Source organism: Eurypyga helias, unplaced genomic scaffold (genome assembly GCF_000690775.1).
Source record: "Eurypyga helias isolate BGI_N326 unplaced genomic scaffold, ASM69077v1 scaffold4334, whole genome shotgun sequence".
NCBI classification, from domain to species: domain Eukaryota; kingdom Metazoa; phylum Chordata; class Aves; order Eurypygiformes; family Eurypygidae; genus Eurypyga; species Eurypyga helias.
Window position 1 is genome coordinate 1 of NW_010245477.1, and position 15,993 is coordinate 15,993.

Consider the following 15,993-nt stretch of genomic DNA (forward strand, 5'->3'; position numbering starts at 1 on the left):
GGGGGGAGGGGCATAAAAGGTTAGGATACAAAACAGAAGAAAGTAGAACACCAACCTGAGGGGCTCTGGGAAAAATGCTGGGGCAAAGCTGCACATGGATCTGAAAGGCAGAACAGGCTGTTCAAGATTAGCTACAGTAAGCACAACAGCACCTACGCCTGAAGCCCAGACAGACACCGTTTCTGAAGATCCAGGATTCTGGATAGAAAGAACAGTGATAGCTGAAAGACCACAGCAAATTCTATGGTAAATACAGCTGGAATTTCTAGGATGATGAAAGCGTGTAAAATGCGGAACACTGAAAACAGATTTAGATATGGATGATAAATTTACAGTAAAGAGCCTTGAAATAAGTGTAAACCAAAAAACGTATGCATCTGGGGCACGGACAGTGCAAGTTCAAAAGCTACAGCAATTTAAACTTGACCCAAAAAAGACAGTATTAGGATAGTTTGAGCAGTTCATTCTCCACGCTCACTCAAGTTTGCCCTGTAATGTATGTGCCAACCATGTAATACTGAACACAACTACCTGGAAGAGCACCTCAAGTTACCCGTGCAAGATATACATGTTCCCAGAGCAGTCACTACAGCAGCATGAGGAAAGGCAATGCAGACACTTGTAGACCTTACATCTACAACACCTAACTGCACAAGAGGTTTGATCCCCCATACTTAACACTTTAAGCTATGTAAAGTTAACATCAAGTTCCTTGGGAAACAGTTTTCATTCCGCTTCAGAAATCTGACAAGTTCATTTTTCTAGCTTTGTAAAGATAAAAAGTTCAACTGGTATTTGCTGGAACAGATGATATAAACAATGATGCCCATCTGTCATTCATTATTTTTACATAATGTCTTTGCCCTATACAAATAAAAATGTATTTGTATTATCTTGATGGATGCAAATTACCACCATTTTAAAATAATGATACTGACAGTTTTAAGGATTTGCTTCACAGCATCATGCTTGAGATCTCTTTCAGGAAGAAGCACCACAGCTCACTGGGAGCAATATTATCAGTTTTGATTTATTGCTATCCTTAAGTGAATGGCTGAAGTTTTTTTTACCAAGTGCAATACGGATCAAGATACCAACTTAACAAATGAAGTACTTGAAGTGATTCATCTGGAGTTTGCCAGTGGTCTCTTCGCCACAAGATATCACTAGATTAAAAATGCAAAACCAACTCATCCTCTCCCCTCCCTCAACAAAATTAAAAAAAAAAAAAAGCACAACCACACACTAAACCTACAGAATTTGAAGCTTTTTGTTACACCTCAATTTAGGTGACTTTTAACAGAATGTGTGCTGCTAGATATTAAACACATTTAAGTTTTTTTTTTACTTAAGTAAAATCTTGTCACAAACATGAATAATACTTGGACCACTGATCCCAATGTCAATTACATATAGATACTTCAAACAATCAAACAGGCTCCATATCCAGCTCCCAATCCCTAGTCACCAAGTTTTTAAACTAGATTAAAAGCTGAGGTAGCTTGTTCAACAATATCAAAAAGCCTAAAATAAACCCCACAAAAAAAAAAACACTCTAGTTTAAAATCAAAATCTATTACATCCATAAAAATTTATATATATTTACTCCACATAATCAAACATTTTGCTTAGTTTAGTAACAATTCACTGTTTCAGTAAGCAGATTCAGGCATAAATTATCTTATAAAATTTATTAATTACTGGGATCCAGTGGTAAAAGGAAAATTTCACTGCATGCATCTTTTTCAGTATAGCAGTTATATATTATTACAGAGGTTTTATAGCTTCAGTAAAAGCCTCTTTTGAAGGCACTGTGCTGCTGCAACTTTCTGTTCATTTGCTTTTACTTACAATCATTCTTTTTACACAAAATGCTAACAAGTCAAATTAGACAAAATACCACAAGAGTAAAGAAACTGTACGGCCATCTTCTGAACTGACTACTAATTACATTTTAATTTCCTATTGGCAGTTTGACAGAGCACTTAAAACCAAAGAGCAATACAGAAATACTCAGTAAATACTGTTCACCTCTGTACTGCCGTTACCTTTACTACGTATTTGTTACAATATACAATGGCTCTTTCATATCTACACAGAAAGCATAAAAAAATGACATATTTAAAACTCCCACCTTGCTGCAATCTGCTTGTAGGTGGCTTCTAGGTTTTTTTACCTTATCTTCATCCATTTACATTTTTAATACCTGAATCTTCAATACTGAGAATATTATTCGTTATAACATTTATCAGATTTGATGAACAAGTTCACTAACATGCCAAAGTGCCACCATTAGCAGACATCACTTGAATGTCTTCTAGATGTTTTTAACCTTTTCTAAAATTGTACGCAAAATATGTCATCTGCAAGTATCAAATGAATCATCTTATGTTGACCAAACAGTAGAAGAAAAGTTGTGCATCAACCATTGTTCCACTCATTTTATTCCACCCCTCAGTTCTTTGTCATTATGTTAATTTACAGTGTATGTACTACACATTTTTATACATAAAATATTAATGGAAAATGGTAAATTACAGCCTAAAGAATTATTAGAAGTGGCTACAACACCTAATTTTCTATCAATATAAAAACTGAATGTTTTTTAAACTGTAGAGTAGGTAGAGCCATTAATCTACCCCATGTAACCTGAGTACAAAAACATAATTAATGTAACAACACAGATTACAACTCCAGTTCTTAGTTGCTTTTAAAATGTATATATATTCACACTGTACATGACAAGTGAACTCATAACATCAAACAGTTGATTAAAAAGCTCAAAAAACGTAGTGCTTGGTTAAAAAAAAAAAAAAAAGGAAAAAAGCAGAGAGTAGTAAAACCATACAGCAAACCTTAGTATTAAGCCAGAGTATTTACATGTGCAGTCAAGTATTTTAAATGGGTATACAGCTAGCTTTACAAGAAAATTGCAGTCTATACACACATTTTGTTTCTGCATAGTATATAGTATAAAGAAACTGCACTAGTATTTATAAAAGAGACTGAACCTGGGGAATTGGCACGGGGAAACGGAGCCATTCACTTCTACCAGTGGCCCATGTCTGCAGAAACTGAAGTTGAATCTATCATTTGACAAATGGTACGCTGGTTTTAGTTGGGATAGAGTTAATTTTCTGCGCAGTAGCTAGTATGAGGGTATGTTCTGGATCTGTGCTGAGAAGAATACTGATAACATGCTTTTTTTTTCACGTGTTCCTAAGCAATGTTTGTATGAAGTCAAGGACTTTCAGTTTCTCGTACTTCCCCTGTGTTCCCAGCTTATTCTCTACAAGAGGCTGGGGAGGGGACACAGCCAGGGCAGCTCACCCAAACTGATTAAAGGGACATTTCATGCCATGAAACATCATGCTTGGTATACAAGTTGATGGAATTAGCCGGGAGGGGAATTGCTGCTTGGTGAGCGGCTGGGCATCAGTTGGCTGGTGGTGAGCAGTAGTATCATTTTGTCTTCCTTACCTTTTTCCTTATTTTTAATTACATATCATCAGTAGTAGTATTTTCATGACATAGTATTATTAGTATCATTATCTTATTTCACCTACTTTCAATTATTAAACTGTTCCTATCTCAACCCACAAGTTCTCTTACCTTTTTCCTCCAATTCTCTTCCCCATCCCACTGGGGGAAGAGGGAAGGTGAGCAAGCAGCTACATGGTGCTTAGTTGCTGACTGAGGCTAAACCACAACAATTCCTTAGCAACAGTTAAAAACAATAGCATGTCATAAATACTTTTCTCAGCACAAATCCAAAGCATAGCCTCTTACTAGCTACCGTGAGGAAAATTAACTCTATCCAAACTAAAACCAGCACAATGGCAAGTAGTTTTTATGAAATGAGTTCATGCTTTCAGTGTGGTGTTTTAGTGATGTGCATATCTATCCACTATCACAAATGGGTTCTCCTTATGGCAGACAGTAACGAATGAGTAAGCATGGAGAATGAATGAGCAAGCATGGAGACTGAACGAGCCTCTCAACCCTTGCCAGAGGTCCTTCTCTAGGTCAGGGTTTGCAGCACCTTGGTGGGGTGTTGGGCTGAAGCTTACACTGCTACTGCTCATGCTGTACCTGTTTAGTGGTCATTGTAATTATGTCAGTCTAAAGAGTTTCACAAACACTAAATTCATGTTAAAATGAAATTTTCTTCCGTCTGCTTAAATACCGTTTCCTCACTGCAGATAAATATTTGGAGAGGGGAGGACAGGGGACAGAAATCATAGAAAAGACTAAAGCATTAGTGAAGGTTAAAAACAAAACTAGGAAAAAATCCCCAAACTAACCAACAACAATAAAAAACCACACCCTGCAACTCTTAAATAAAATCTCCTCCTGCAAAGGTAAGATGTCTTTTGAAAAATAAACCAGTGTGTATATACACACACATATTTATATACATATAACTTAAGGTACTGCATGTAAAACCCAAAATGTGGTTTTAAGCATTAAGCTGAAAATTATTACTTTAAGGGGCTACTAATTTATCTGACACCAAAGGCTTAACTTATCTTGAATGCGTTTGCCTCTCTGACACATACCCTTGAAATACAACTGCAGAGTGAGACAGTTGAAGTACTTTCGGTTTACACTATTGAAAAAAAATTGTAGTAAACCCGCACTTTTAGACAAGGGTGCACATAAAATAATTTCCTTCAAAAAGAAACTTCCCTGTGTTGTATTACAAAATATGCATCCCCAGAAGACACATTACCGACCTTTAGAAAAGCTGCAAGTTGAAAACTGCATTACTGCTGCAAAAGGTGGGTAAAAAGCAAATCACAGAACAGCAGTTGGTTTTCTCCAACATTTCACTCAGGATCTCTCCAGTAGAGGTTAACTTCAGCTCATTCACTTTATACTCAGCATATCTAGTACAGATCATAGAATGGTTTGCATTGGAAGGGACCTTTGAAGGCCAACTCATCTAACCCCTCTGCCATGAACAGGGTCATCCTCAACGAGTTCAGGTTGCTCAGAGCCCCATCCGACCCGCCTTTGAATGCTTCCAGGGAGTGGGCATCCACAACTTCTCTGGGCCCCCTGTTTCAGGACGTACACATTTCCATCACATAGCCATCAAACTCCTATTTTAAAAGGACACAAGATACCCCACAATGTTCTATCAGTTTTCTCCTTCCTCCTTGCTAATGAACTACACAAAGCAAACCTCTTTATGTACTTCGATAAGAATACACGTAACTGCGCCGCCTGGGTCAAACACTATTTGATTGAGTAGGCTTTGCTGTACTAACAGTCTGAAGACATTTAGGAACTACTTAGACAGCGATGCTGGCAGCTGAAGCCAAGAGGAAGCAGGATCTGTGGAACCGGCACAATACTCAGGAGTTACGCGCCGGGTATTGCCAAGTCACGATAGCAATGACGCCAGGGCTTGTACCACTACAAAGTCAATATCGCCACCTAAGGGTGACCACAACGTACTGTCTGCACTGCCAGAGTTACAGAGACCCTTCCGTGACCGCCCGACACCTGCCGTGGTTCAAATGCCTGCACACCCAATACGTATTTATGCACGGGCACACAATCTTCACATTTTTCGGTTAGTGGTTTTTTTTTGTTTGTTTCTATTAGTCTTTTACCTTAAGAACAGTATTACATAAAACACTCAACACAAGAGTTCTAAACAAAAAAAAAAAAAAGGCAGAGAAAAAAATCAGACTGAGAAATAAGGTTATATCAGTTAGATTTCTAAAGAAATGGTAAAAACGAACAAAGTAAATGTTTTATAAGGGAAGCTCAATGAAAGACTAACTTTCCAACCAGGCTTTTAATACTGAACAGATGTCACAAACAGTTTTTATGAAAGCATGTTTTCCCATACCTCAGCTTAGTTTCCGTACGGTTATTGAATGCAGTTTTAAAGCACTGAACATCCCTTTTACATCATATTAGTAGGTTTTGGTGCATATGTATTTTAGTTTGTCAAACACGTTACAAGAGGGACTTTATCGTTACTAGTGAACACTACCAACAATGTCATCCGTAAGGAGTTTTTGCTTTACCAAGCTCTAACTTAATACTTGATAGAAGATGAAGCGTCATTGTCCAATGCTCTGATGTACAGCAGAGAAATCAGTCTCAGTACTGGCATCATCCCTAACGTGTACGCACACGTTTCACAAGTAACAAGACCTATACCTCTGCATCCTGTGCCTGCAAAGAAAACCAGCATCACTCTCCTGCAAAAACATGAGTTTCTAATTCAATTTAAAAAAAAAAAAAAGTAAAAGTGGGGGTGAGGGGAAGGGCGGGGCATGTGGTGTGTGGGAAATGGCGTGTGGAACAACTACAGTTCTTTTCAAAACCTCAGAACAATGAAATAAGCTAGTTAGAAAAGGATTCATGAAGAAGCATGGGAAAGCAATGCTTTTTCTGAAATTTCTCCAAGTAGAACAGTTTTAGGTAATTATATGCAAAAATTGAAATAGTATATGGAATGGGGGTAGATGAAAATCACACTCTTCAGGAATATTTTTCTCAAAAAGTCTTTCATTTACATGTTACCAGGGAAAAAGTTATTTCCGCATGTTCTAACTTTTGGTAGTTCACATGTGCAATTTATATGCCTCAAAATACTGCCTTTTCTACCCAAACAATTTGCCTGGACTAAACTCAAAGAAAAGTAGTCTCTCCTCTCCATGTCTGCCCTGTGTCATGCACAGGACACACTGCTGAACTAAGTGTTCTGTAGCTGACGTATCAAAAAGAAACATAACTGCTTCCCAAAGTCAAAAATGGGGAGAAGGGGAGGAGGGGGGGGAGGGGTGTAGGCGCACGCAGAGCGGCATGACGTTGAATCTCAGTAAAACATACAAGGATAAATAAATCAGATTACGCTATGCTGCGATTATTCAGAAAACATGAAAATTAAGTTTATTTCCTCATATGGATTTTTATACTAGGTTGATTCCAGCTAATGTTTTAAAAGGGTATGCTCAAGTATTTATGTGCCATCAAGCTGAAATGTTTATTTTAGTTTATCTTAATTCTTTTTTACTGAAACTAAAAGATGTATTATTCAGATGTCTTAAGTATTATAATTTCCTCAAACACAGCATCACAGTTAACATGAATTTCCACTCTGTATTATCTGCCATAAAGTGCAAACATGGGCAAAACACTAACAGAATTACTGAATGGTGTTTTTAAAGATGAGTATTATTAAATACTACATACATAAAATACATACATAAAATTCTCATACATAGAGCATGGAGGGGGGGGGAAAAAAAAAAAAAAATCAAGCATACTGCCAAATTGCCCCAAAATCTGGTTATCTCGAGACATCCTCCACTCACAGCAGACACTGTTCCTGGATAGAGTCAAAAGGCAAACAAGGAACTACAAAATGTGGTCAGGTTAGACCAAAATCATCTTAATGAATGTATCTGGAAACCATCATACAAATTATTTGTCTTTAAGTCACCTACTTCACAACATCATTTTACTGGAAAGGGAGAGATGCTTCCAGCATTCAAAAGTAGTAGCTTAACTGCAGCATTTCCCATCTACCCCTAAACAAACTTGAAAAAGAGGGAAGAGGGAGAGGGCAGAGAGTATAGAGGTAGAAATGCTGTCATCCTCTTACAGTATCTAAAACTCCATCTCTCTTCATCTTTAGAAGCTCCTTCTCCTCATCCACATCTAATTAATCATGGAAAAAAACAGATATTTGGTGATACAGGGAGGGACAAATCTGTAACTCCAGCCTGGTAAGTTTCAGCAACCACTGTATTATTACTTTAGCCATTAATTCACTCAGTTAAGTGAATGAAAAAAATATTAGAATGTAAAATCAACATAGTTAAGTGGAGAAGTTTTTTTCCAGCTCTAAAATGTGCTCCCAAACCTAGCTCTACTCCATTCATAATGAGGAAGTGGAGAGTTCACACACTGCTTGTACAGAATTGCTTCCCGGGGCAATCCTTCGCTTTGGGTGCACTATATTCACAAACTGGTTATGAATCTCCTCAAAGAAGTCACAAAACATTTAAAACGTTCTAGGGAAGGCTGTAATGAAAAGTGTTAATTTTCCTTGAGAATTCAGCTTAAGTACAGCGCCACCCCATGTCTCAGTGAGAGTACTGCATGTTAGCGTGGAGCAGCTCTGATTTTCCAGCTGAAGCTATGAACTGTCTGTTTGGGGAGGAAGAACAAAAATAGCATTCAAGGACTCATAGCATTCAGTTCCAGCCACCACCATGTAATAAGAAGTCGTCCACGTAAACTCAACAAAGCAGATGGGAAATTTTCTAGGTTTGTCCGACAGAGCTATAATCTGTTCTTCCATTTACACTGAATTTCTGTGAGGGTGATACCAGACTGAGGGGGGACAGGTACAGAAAGACAACTCCACATACTGACACACTTCATAAATCCTGCTTTTCCCCTCCCGTCCTCCCCCTCACTAATAGTTTCCCAATTTGGTCAGTATCTTCAGAAAAGAGGCTTTGCATAAAATTATTCTTCCATTCCAAGGACTGAGGAAAAAGAAACATATTCTGAAGAGATACAAATCAAACAGGCAAACCACCACCTTGTGTTGTTAAGTTAGCCTTCCAGTGTTAAAGTTTTCCTCACACATCCTTTGCATCCATTTATTATGTGCAGCTTTCACTTATTACGATGACACAATCAGCATTTCAAAGAAAGGAAAGGGTCTATTTTTCTGTGAAATGCCTCGTATATCAAACAATCAGAACATAAATTCCTCTTTCTCTGTTTCTGCTCAGCAGCCTGATAATGGAGTTACTTAGCAACAGATGAAGCAACTGAACTGTGTTGCCTGATCCACATTTCACTGTAAAGTAACACTCACAAAGGCATTATTTAGCTGCTTGTTGCCACTGTATAGATGTATTTTTGAAGCATAAAACCCATTAGCCTGAGACAAGCCTACATGAAAACCCAACCATCACGTACCATCTATAAAGGACTACACATTTTGAAATTAACAGAAATTGCCTGCAAGGGTCACATGATTTTGAGCACCTCTGAAAGAGGAAGAAATAAAAAAACAAAAGACAGACTTGATTTACAGTGTTTACACAGAAGCTGTTTAAAAAGGAAGGCAGGGGGAAAGGAGACTTCTTCCTGTAGCAGACTGACGATCTATGAACTTCAAATACACAAACCAAGCCCACTTATGTCAAGTACACTTTTCTTGCCACAGAATATTTTGATTTCAGAGAATGAATGCTTATTCCGAATCCAAGCACACATACTCACTTCTTCCACAAACCAGCTTCTTCACCAAAATAGTAGAAAGTAACATGTGCCACAGCAAATATTAGTGTTGTACAGCAAAAAATGGAATTTTTTACTACGAACAACAAGGCAAATAGTTTGCAAAACAGGGGAACTGATTACTAGCTTGCATGCCTTGTCAAGGACTGTACCCTTGAAGGGTAATTATGGACCAATAAAATATCACTGACTATGTCTTGGAAGAAGAGTTGAAGACTTGTACAAGAGAACATCCTGGCACCAAAAGACGGACGGTTGCCACAAAACAAAGTCAACAGTAACGAGAGTAAAGGTAAAGGTAGGAGGGGGAGATCAAGACCACCGACTCAACAAATGCCCTCTCCCCAGTTAAAAGAATCCCTCGCTGAGCATGAGCCTTGATTTCAAAGGATATGGTGCCTTTAAACAGCAGAGAGTATAATTAACCACTGTGATAAAGTTACTAACCAATTAGTGTAGGAAAAGGCAGATCTTGATGTTCACTAAATGGGGTGAATGTGCTGGCTTTGTGGAGTTACCACCTAGCCCCCATCTCCGCGAAAACAGGCAATAGTAAAATACCTCTGCTCTGTGTGTAAACTGGTGAGCTGCACAGCGGGTGAAAGAACCCAAAGTCTGGGACAACATTAACCGTGGCTTTGTTTTAGAAGGCAATGAACAAAAGTAACCCTCAAAATTTAACAAAACAAACAGTGGATTATCATTTGCCACCAACCATTACTCCCTTTTAAGATAATTCCATGGCATTAAGCATTTCCTATCTTTTCCTTTTTTTTTTTAAGATTATTATTACGGAAAATGAAAATTTGTATTTTACAACCGCATGAGATCCAAGCTGTCTTGCTTCATCACACAAAATTACACTTCCAGCAAGACCTGAAAGTCTCTTGCCCTCAGCAAGGCAAAAGCCCATCAGTTTCTCTATATTTGTCATCTAGTGGAATCATTCAAATGTCATTTGATTCTAAAGTTTCAACAAGTGGGAGTTTCCAACAGCTTTAACTTATTTCACGTTTACATTTCTAGACGAAGATTTAAGAAGCTGAATTTGGACTTCATGTAGCTAAACCAGGTTTGCTGCAGGATTCTCTTTTCCTGTAAAATTAGAGATTGGGCAGCAGCTTTAAATAGAGTTAAAAAAAAACCCTACATGCCTAAGAAATTGTGCAAGAGGTAGTTTTGATATGTCACTTGACAAATAATTACGATGAAATAATTAGAATTTCCTGTTCATTTGAGATTATGTCTTTTTACTTATTTCCAATGAAAAATTAATGTTATATTTCCAATAATGAAGGCAAACGAAGTGCAAGTGAAGAAAATCTTTCCTGATTGTCATAAAAAACAAGACACTTCCTACGTCCCATTTCAGCAGAGAACTTAGATGACATTTCAGGATCGTAAAACCAGAAAACCTTTAAGTGCTAACAGTTCTAATGTCAACCTCCTCAGTTACATTTCAGACTCTAAGGAGAACAGAAACTTCAGTGGCAAGTAGTGTAAAATATGACCTTCCTTATAGGTACAATACTACCTTACCCACACACTTTCCAATGATCATGCACTTATGTAGGTACTTATATACACAATAATCTTTAGTTACAATTAAGTAATCTTTCACATACAATTACATAAACCTGGAATACACACCTTTCTCCTCTTTCATTCAAAGGAAAGTAACACTGAAATTCCCTACCTTTCTCCAGTTAATGTTTGTAGGAGTATGCTTTCTTCCTACCAGGTTTCTCGAAACTTTCATGTATTTTTTTTTTAATTGAAAAGATTTTAATGTATTAAGATAAATATTCAAGAATAAATTTTGACAGTACTCAGGATTTGGTTTTGATAAAGGAGGGGAAATAACCTTTTTTCTCTATTCAAACTATTTTGAGATCTGCTTTGGCCATTTTCGCCTATTTCTCAACTTCCTGTAATTCTGATCAAAATCAATAAATGGCTTTTTTTTTTTGTAAAATACAAACCATTCTCAAATGAACCATCATAGGCATCAGTTCTGTTTGTCTATTTGAAGTCAAATATCAAATGACTCTGAGTACAAGATATGCTGTTTACCTACAAGCACAATTTATTGGTTCCAGTTCAGCAGCTTTCAAATTAAGGGTTATATCCCTGACATTAGGTGATAGTTAAGAATTAACTGCAAGCAAATTTTTCTACTTATTTGCAATAAAAAATAAAAAACCTAAAAGCCAGTGCTCTACTATACCATCTAGTCAATGTTGGATTTCAACATTAGAATTCATTATTTCAGAGACTGCTTATCATTAGAACACAAGATGCGTGTGCCGAAGTGACACGTTTCAAGAAAAGATTATCAGACACTATTATTTGTAATGAACAACCAAACATCCCAAAATCTTTCTGTTTAGGTAGGTCTGCGTTTGTTACTGTAGAAAAACATAATGGTATAAACAAAAAAAAAAACCCTCCATATGCACTAAGCATTTTCCAACACTAACAAAATATTCCATATGCACTAAGCATTTTCCTACACCTCCCAAACAACTACTCGTGGAACGTCGTGTCAAAACCAAGAGTTAGTATGTATCTGGAACCGCATCAGCTTCACTTGTACTTTGAGTCATCTTCTGAGCTATCTATCTCTGCAGAACTTAAATTTTCAGAACAAGAGAACATTTTTAAGCAATTCACTGCCAAAGAAGCAGTTATTAAAGAAAGTTTTAAACAGATAAAAAGCAAGAGAAAACTTTGACAATGAAAATGCTGTGGGGAGAAAAAAAATTAATGACAAGTACTTACTAATTTGTTTTCTTGCATGTATATTCTTTGCAACTTCAGACAGCCTTTAGCTATAATGATCATTCCTTCATCTGAGATCTTGTAACATTGCCCAAAATGAATGTCTTTCAATTCTCTGCATTTTGAACCCAGCTGCAATTAGTAAAAACAAAGCAAGTATTTAAGAATACAGGAAAAAAAAAAACCCCACACAACAGGATTTGACAGAACTGAAGAGCTGGGAGTTCAGATTTCTTTCTGCTTCTCCATCCCTCCCTTAAAAATTACCTTTGTTTACAGGTTCTGTAAGTACTACACACCATCAAGAAAGACTTTAATTACATACCTAAGAAAATGAAGTTGCTAACTACAGTCAAGAAATTGGAGCTGAGAGCAGCAGATATGCACGAAGTTACCTGATTCCTAACAGATATCTCTGTTACTTTCAGCTTTCATGATGCAAAAAAACATTACTTGAACACTAGTTCCAAATAGCAACTAAGCCCAGGAAGACTCAGCCAGAGGTGAATGTCAAACCAGGAATTTCATCATAAAAGGCACCAATTAATCCCTTTTGTGTATTAATAGCGTAACTTAATGTATATTAAAACCTATGCACAGTTTCTAGAGAACAGCGTTTACTGCACCAAGTAAAATATGTCCATAAACTAACATTTAGAGTAAAAGAGGCTGTCTGATTTAATTAAATCCCAGAAAAGGGTACCTTCTTCCACACCTCTTTTTGTACTTGGTAAGAAGTTAAAAGATACTAAACTTAAAACAAATTTGTGGAATGGACGGTTACCTGCTTTAGGCCTTCGTCAGTGAGTCTGTCTTGATTGCCTACATGCACTTTCTGAAGAAGAGGACACTGAGAGGCAACCGCAATAATAGAGGTGTCAGAAAGCTGTTTACACCTGTAGGCAGTATACCTTAGGAGTCCAGGACATTTAATTGCTAATATGCACACTCCTGTATCAGATACATTGCGACAATCAGAAATATTGATTTCAGTAATATTCTGGCTTCTGGATGCTATCTTTTCCAACAGTTCATCAGTGACCTGCAAAGACAATCCAAATGTTCAAATTTAACTTTTTTCATAAGCATCTTTAATTTCATTAGCACAAAAACTACTCTTTGTAAGATGATTTCCATAAGCTATTGGGAGAAAAGATATGTTTTCCAGATCAGAGCATACTGGTACAATCAGTTCTACAGGTATCTTTGAAGAATTCTGCTCCAACACTTGGAGAGAATAGCAATTCATGGTCATCCTAATATTTTAGACAAAGCATTCTCCATCCTTCTGAAGAAAAGGATTTGCTTGCTCTCCTGTAGAAGCACTCTAACCTACATAAAGTAGCATTTACAGAGAATTAAAGGGTTTATCTCTCTGAAATGCAACAGGTTTTTAGTTAGGCTTTGGTAACCATCCAAACCCAGGTACCAGCAGAGAAATACTACAGTGATGCAGGTAACAATGGGCTTCATAACAAAGGGATAACAGCCACCTAAGGTAGCAGTGAACACAGGGGATGAGAAGGAAAGAACACTACAATAGAAAAAAAGCTAATTACAAACCAGATGTTTCCTCCTGATATTTGCTCACTTTGTGGAAATATTTGCATATTTTAAGTGTTTGTCTATGAAAGACCATTAAATCAGATACACGCACTATTATCCCAGAGCTTCTCTGAATTCAAGAAAAAAAATGTTCTATCCATTTTGTACCCATAAACATTGTAGTTGGCTGACATGCCAGTAATTTTAAGAGAAGCCAGTCCTACAAAGCAGATAAGAAAATTGACATAATCTTCATGCTCGAGCTTGTAAGTTAAAACAGAGCAAACAAAACCAAATCAGGTAAGACAATGCACAGAACTCCCTCACTTTAAAGGTTTATTTTCAAAAGCAATGAGGTGACCTACGATGAAAGTCTTCCTAATAAGACCATCCATGAATACTTATCCACCACTTTAGCATAGATGAGATTTAGCTTTAAACCTGGAGAGGGCAAGAGAGCAACACAAACCCCTTTTTTTCCCCCCTCTTACACAGTTGAGAAAAGCACTTTCTTTGCTGCATTCGATCTGTTTTCCATTAGTACCAAGTCTAATTTTTTTTCTTGCTATTTCATCAGGCAGCTGCTAGCTAAAACACAAGACAAATTGGAAAAAAAAAAAAAACCGAACAAACTACCCATGAACAACCTCCCCCAAAACAAGAAAAACACACCCCCAAAAAAACCAAACCCCAAAATAATCCCAAAACAACCACACACACAAAACCACCAACATCTCCTGCCACACAGAGAAGGATAACATCCGTGCTTGATACTGGTTTAGAAACGCAATTTAAAAAAAAAAAAAAAAAAGCAGGAAGACAGGTTTCTTAGGGCAATGCCACAACTGATAAAAACTTCAGTGAGATCCAAGCACACCCAACAGGCAAGACCATTAAAAGCCTCTGTAGTAGAAATAAGGCTACACATCAAGACAGTGAAGAAGAAAGACTTACTTGACACACAGTACCAACAGAGCATAAAGATTGACTCTGGTGTGAGTGTGCTTTGGAGTCACTCTAGAAAAATCAGATAATCTGCATATATGACTTGTCCACAGTGGTTCAGAAATATATTAACTAGTAACTCTACAAGCAAGAGAACTTGCTTGCTTCCTTATGAACTTGTGATTTGAAAATAGTATCCCACACTCATTCTTTCTGTGTAACATAGACAAGTCCATGTTGCTGCTCCTTCAAATGGGACCCGCCAATGGCTGTTCTCCTGCACCCTACATTTTCATGAAACTCCCAAGAAATTATTTTACAAACCTCTGCAAGTGACAGAATAACAAGAAACCTAACGGGAGTAGCTAAACAACATGGGCATCCTTAAAGTTTTCCAAGAAGAAAAGCTACCCTGGACAATCCAAGGCCAGGCTCTGTAAGGATCTCACTAAATGAGATCCATGAATGCCAGGCATATTACATTCCAAGATCGGCTAAAAGCCTAAAAAGACATAGTAAAAAAAAAAAGCCACATCAGTTAAAAAAATAAAAAATAATCATTTGTTACAATAAACAAAGGAAGCATCAGTTAGGTGACCGTTCTTCAAAACGGAGTATTCTCAGGAAAGCTCATATACACCTTTCAATTAATGAGATCTGGTGGTTCTTATGAATGGAACTGCCACTACCTGATGCAGATCTGGGACAGGTAACCCACAATTCATTTCAAACAAGACTTGTCCTCACAGTGTTTAACCACCAATCTCAGTCAAAAGAATGTACACTTAAAGGAGTTAATCCAAGGGTCCAGACATTTTCAGCCTCTCATAGAAAAATCCCTGAAAGCAGAGTCATCACCATTTTATGGGTTTCTGTTGTTTATCTTTGGTCGAGAGTAGAAGTTCTGAGACCAAATTCTGAGCAATCAAAACACAGATTTTCCACAATGACACTTGCATACCTGTTGACGACTGCTGAGATCGAGTTGCTTCCAAAACTGGAAATCTAAACAGAGGTCACGCCAATATTTACAGACTAATGATGCTGAAAGGCAACGTTCATTCAAGGATAAATTGGAAAATATCTGTAAAGAAAGGGAACAAAACCAAAAATTGTCAGAAGTAATCACATTTTAGAGACATAAATATTTTATTACTAACCCATCTTGTAAAAGACAGAGAAGTATTAGCATGAATTGCAACACACATTTCTAGACTTTAGCCTCAAAACTTGATTAGTCATTGACAATAACAAAAAACCTACATCCCACTACAGCTGACAATATTAATAAACTCACATTAGCACAACCAACAACAGAATGTGTCCTACTTATGTTCTCATTTCTTAGATAAATTTCAAATGTGCTTCTGAGACAGCATACCTAAAGAATTGCCACACAAATATTAACTGTTATCTGCAAGCCATTTAAGACAT

The 15,993-nt window shown here is 37.2% G+C and overlaps 1 protein-coding gene across 1 annotated transcript; it reads right to left on the reverse strand.

The window, feature by feature from the left end:
- Positions 1-12,069: 12,069 nt before the first annotated feature.
- Positions 12,070-15,643, reverse strand: FBXL17 (F-box and leucine-rich repeat protein 17; the record flags this gene model as incomplete). Its single annotated transcript, XM_010150075.1, has 3 exons — positions 12,070-12,201; positions 12,854-13,111; positions 15,521-15,643. Coding segments are annotated over 3 exons (513 nt in total), but the record flags the coding sequence as incomplete, so codon positions are not given.
- Positions 15,644-15,993: the final 350 nt, after the last annotated feature.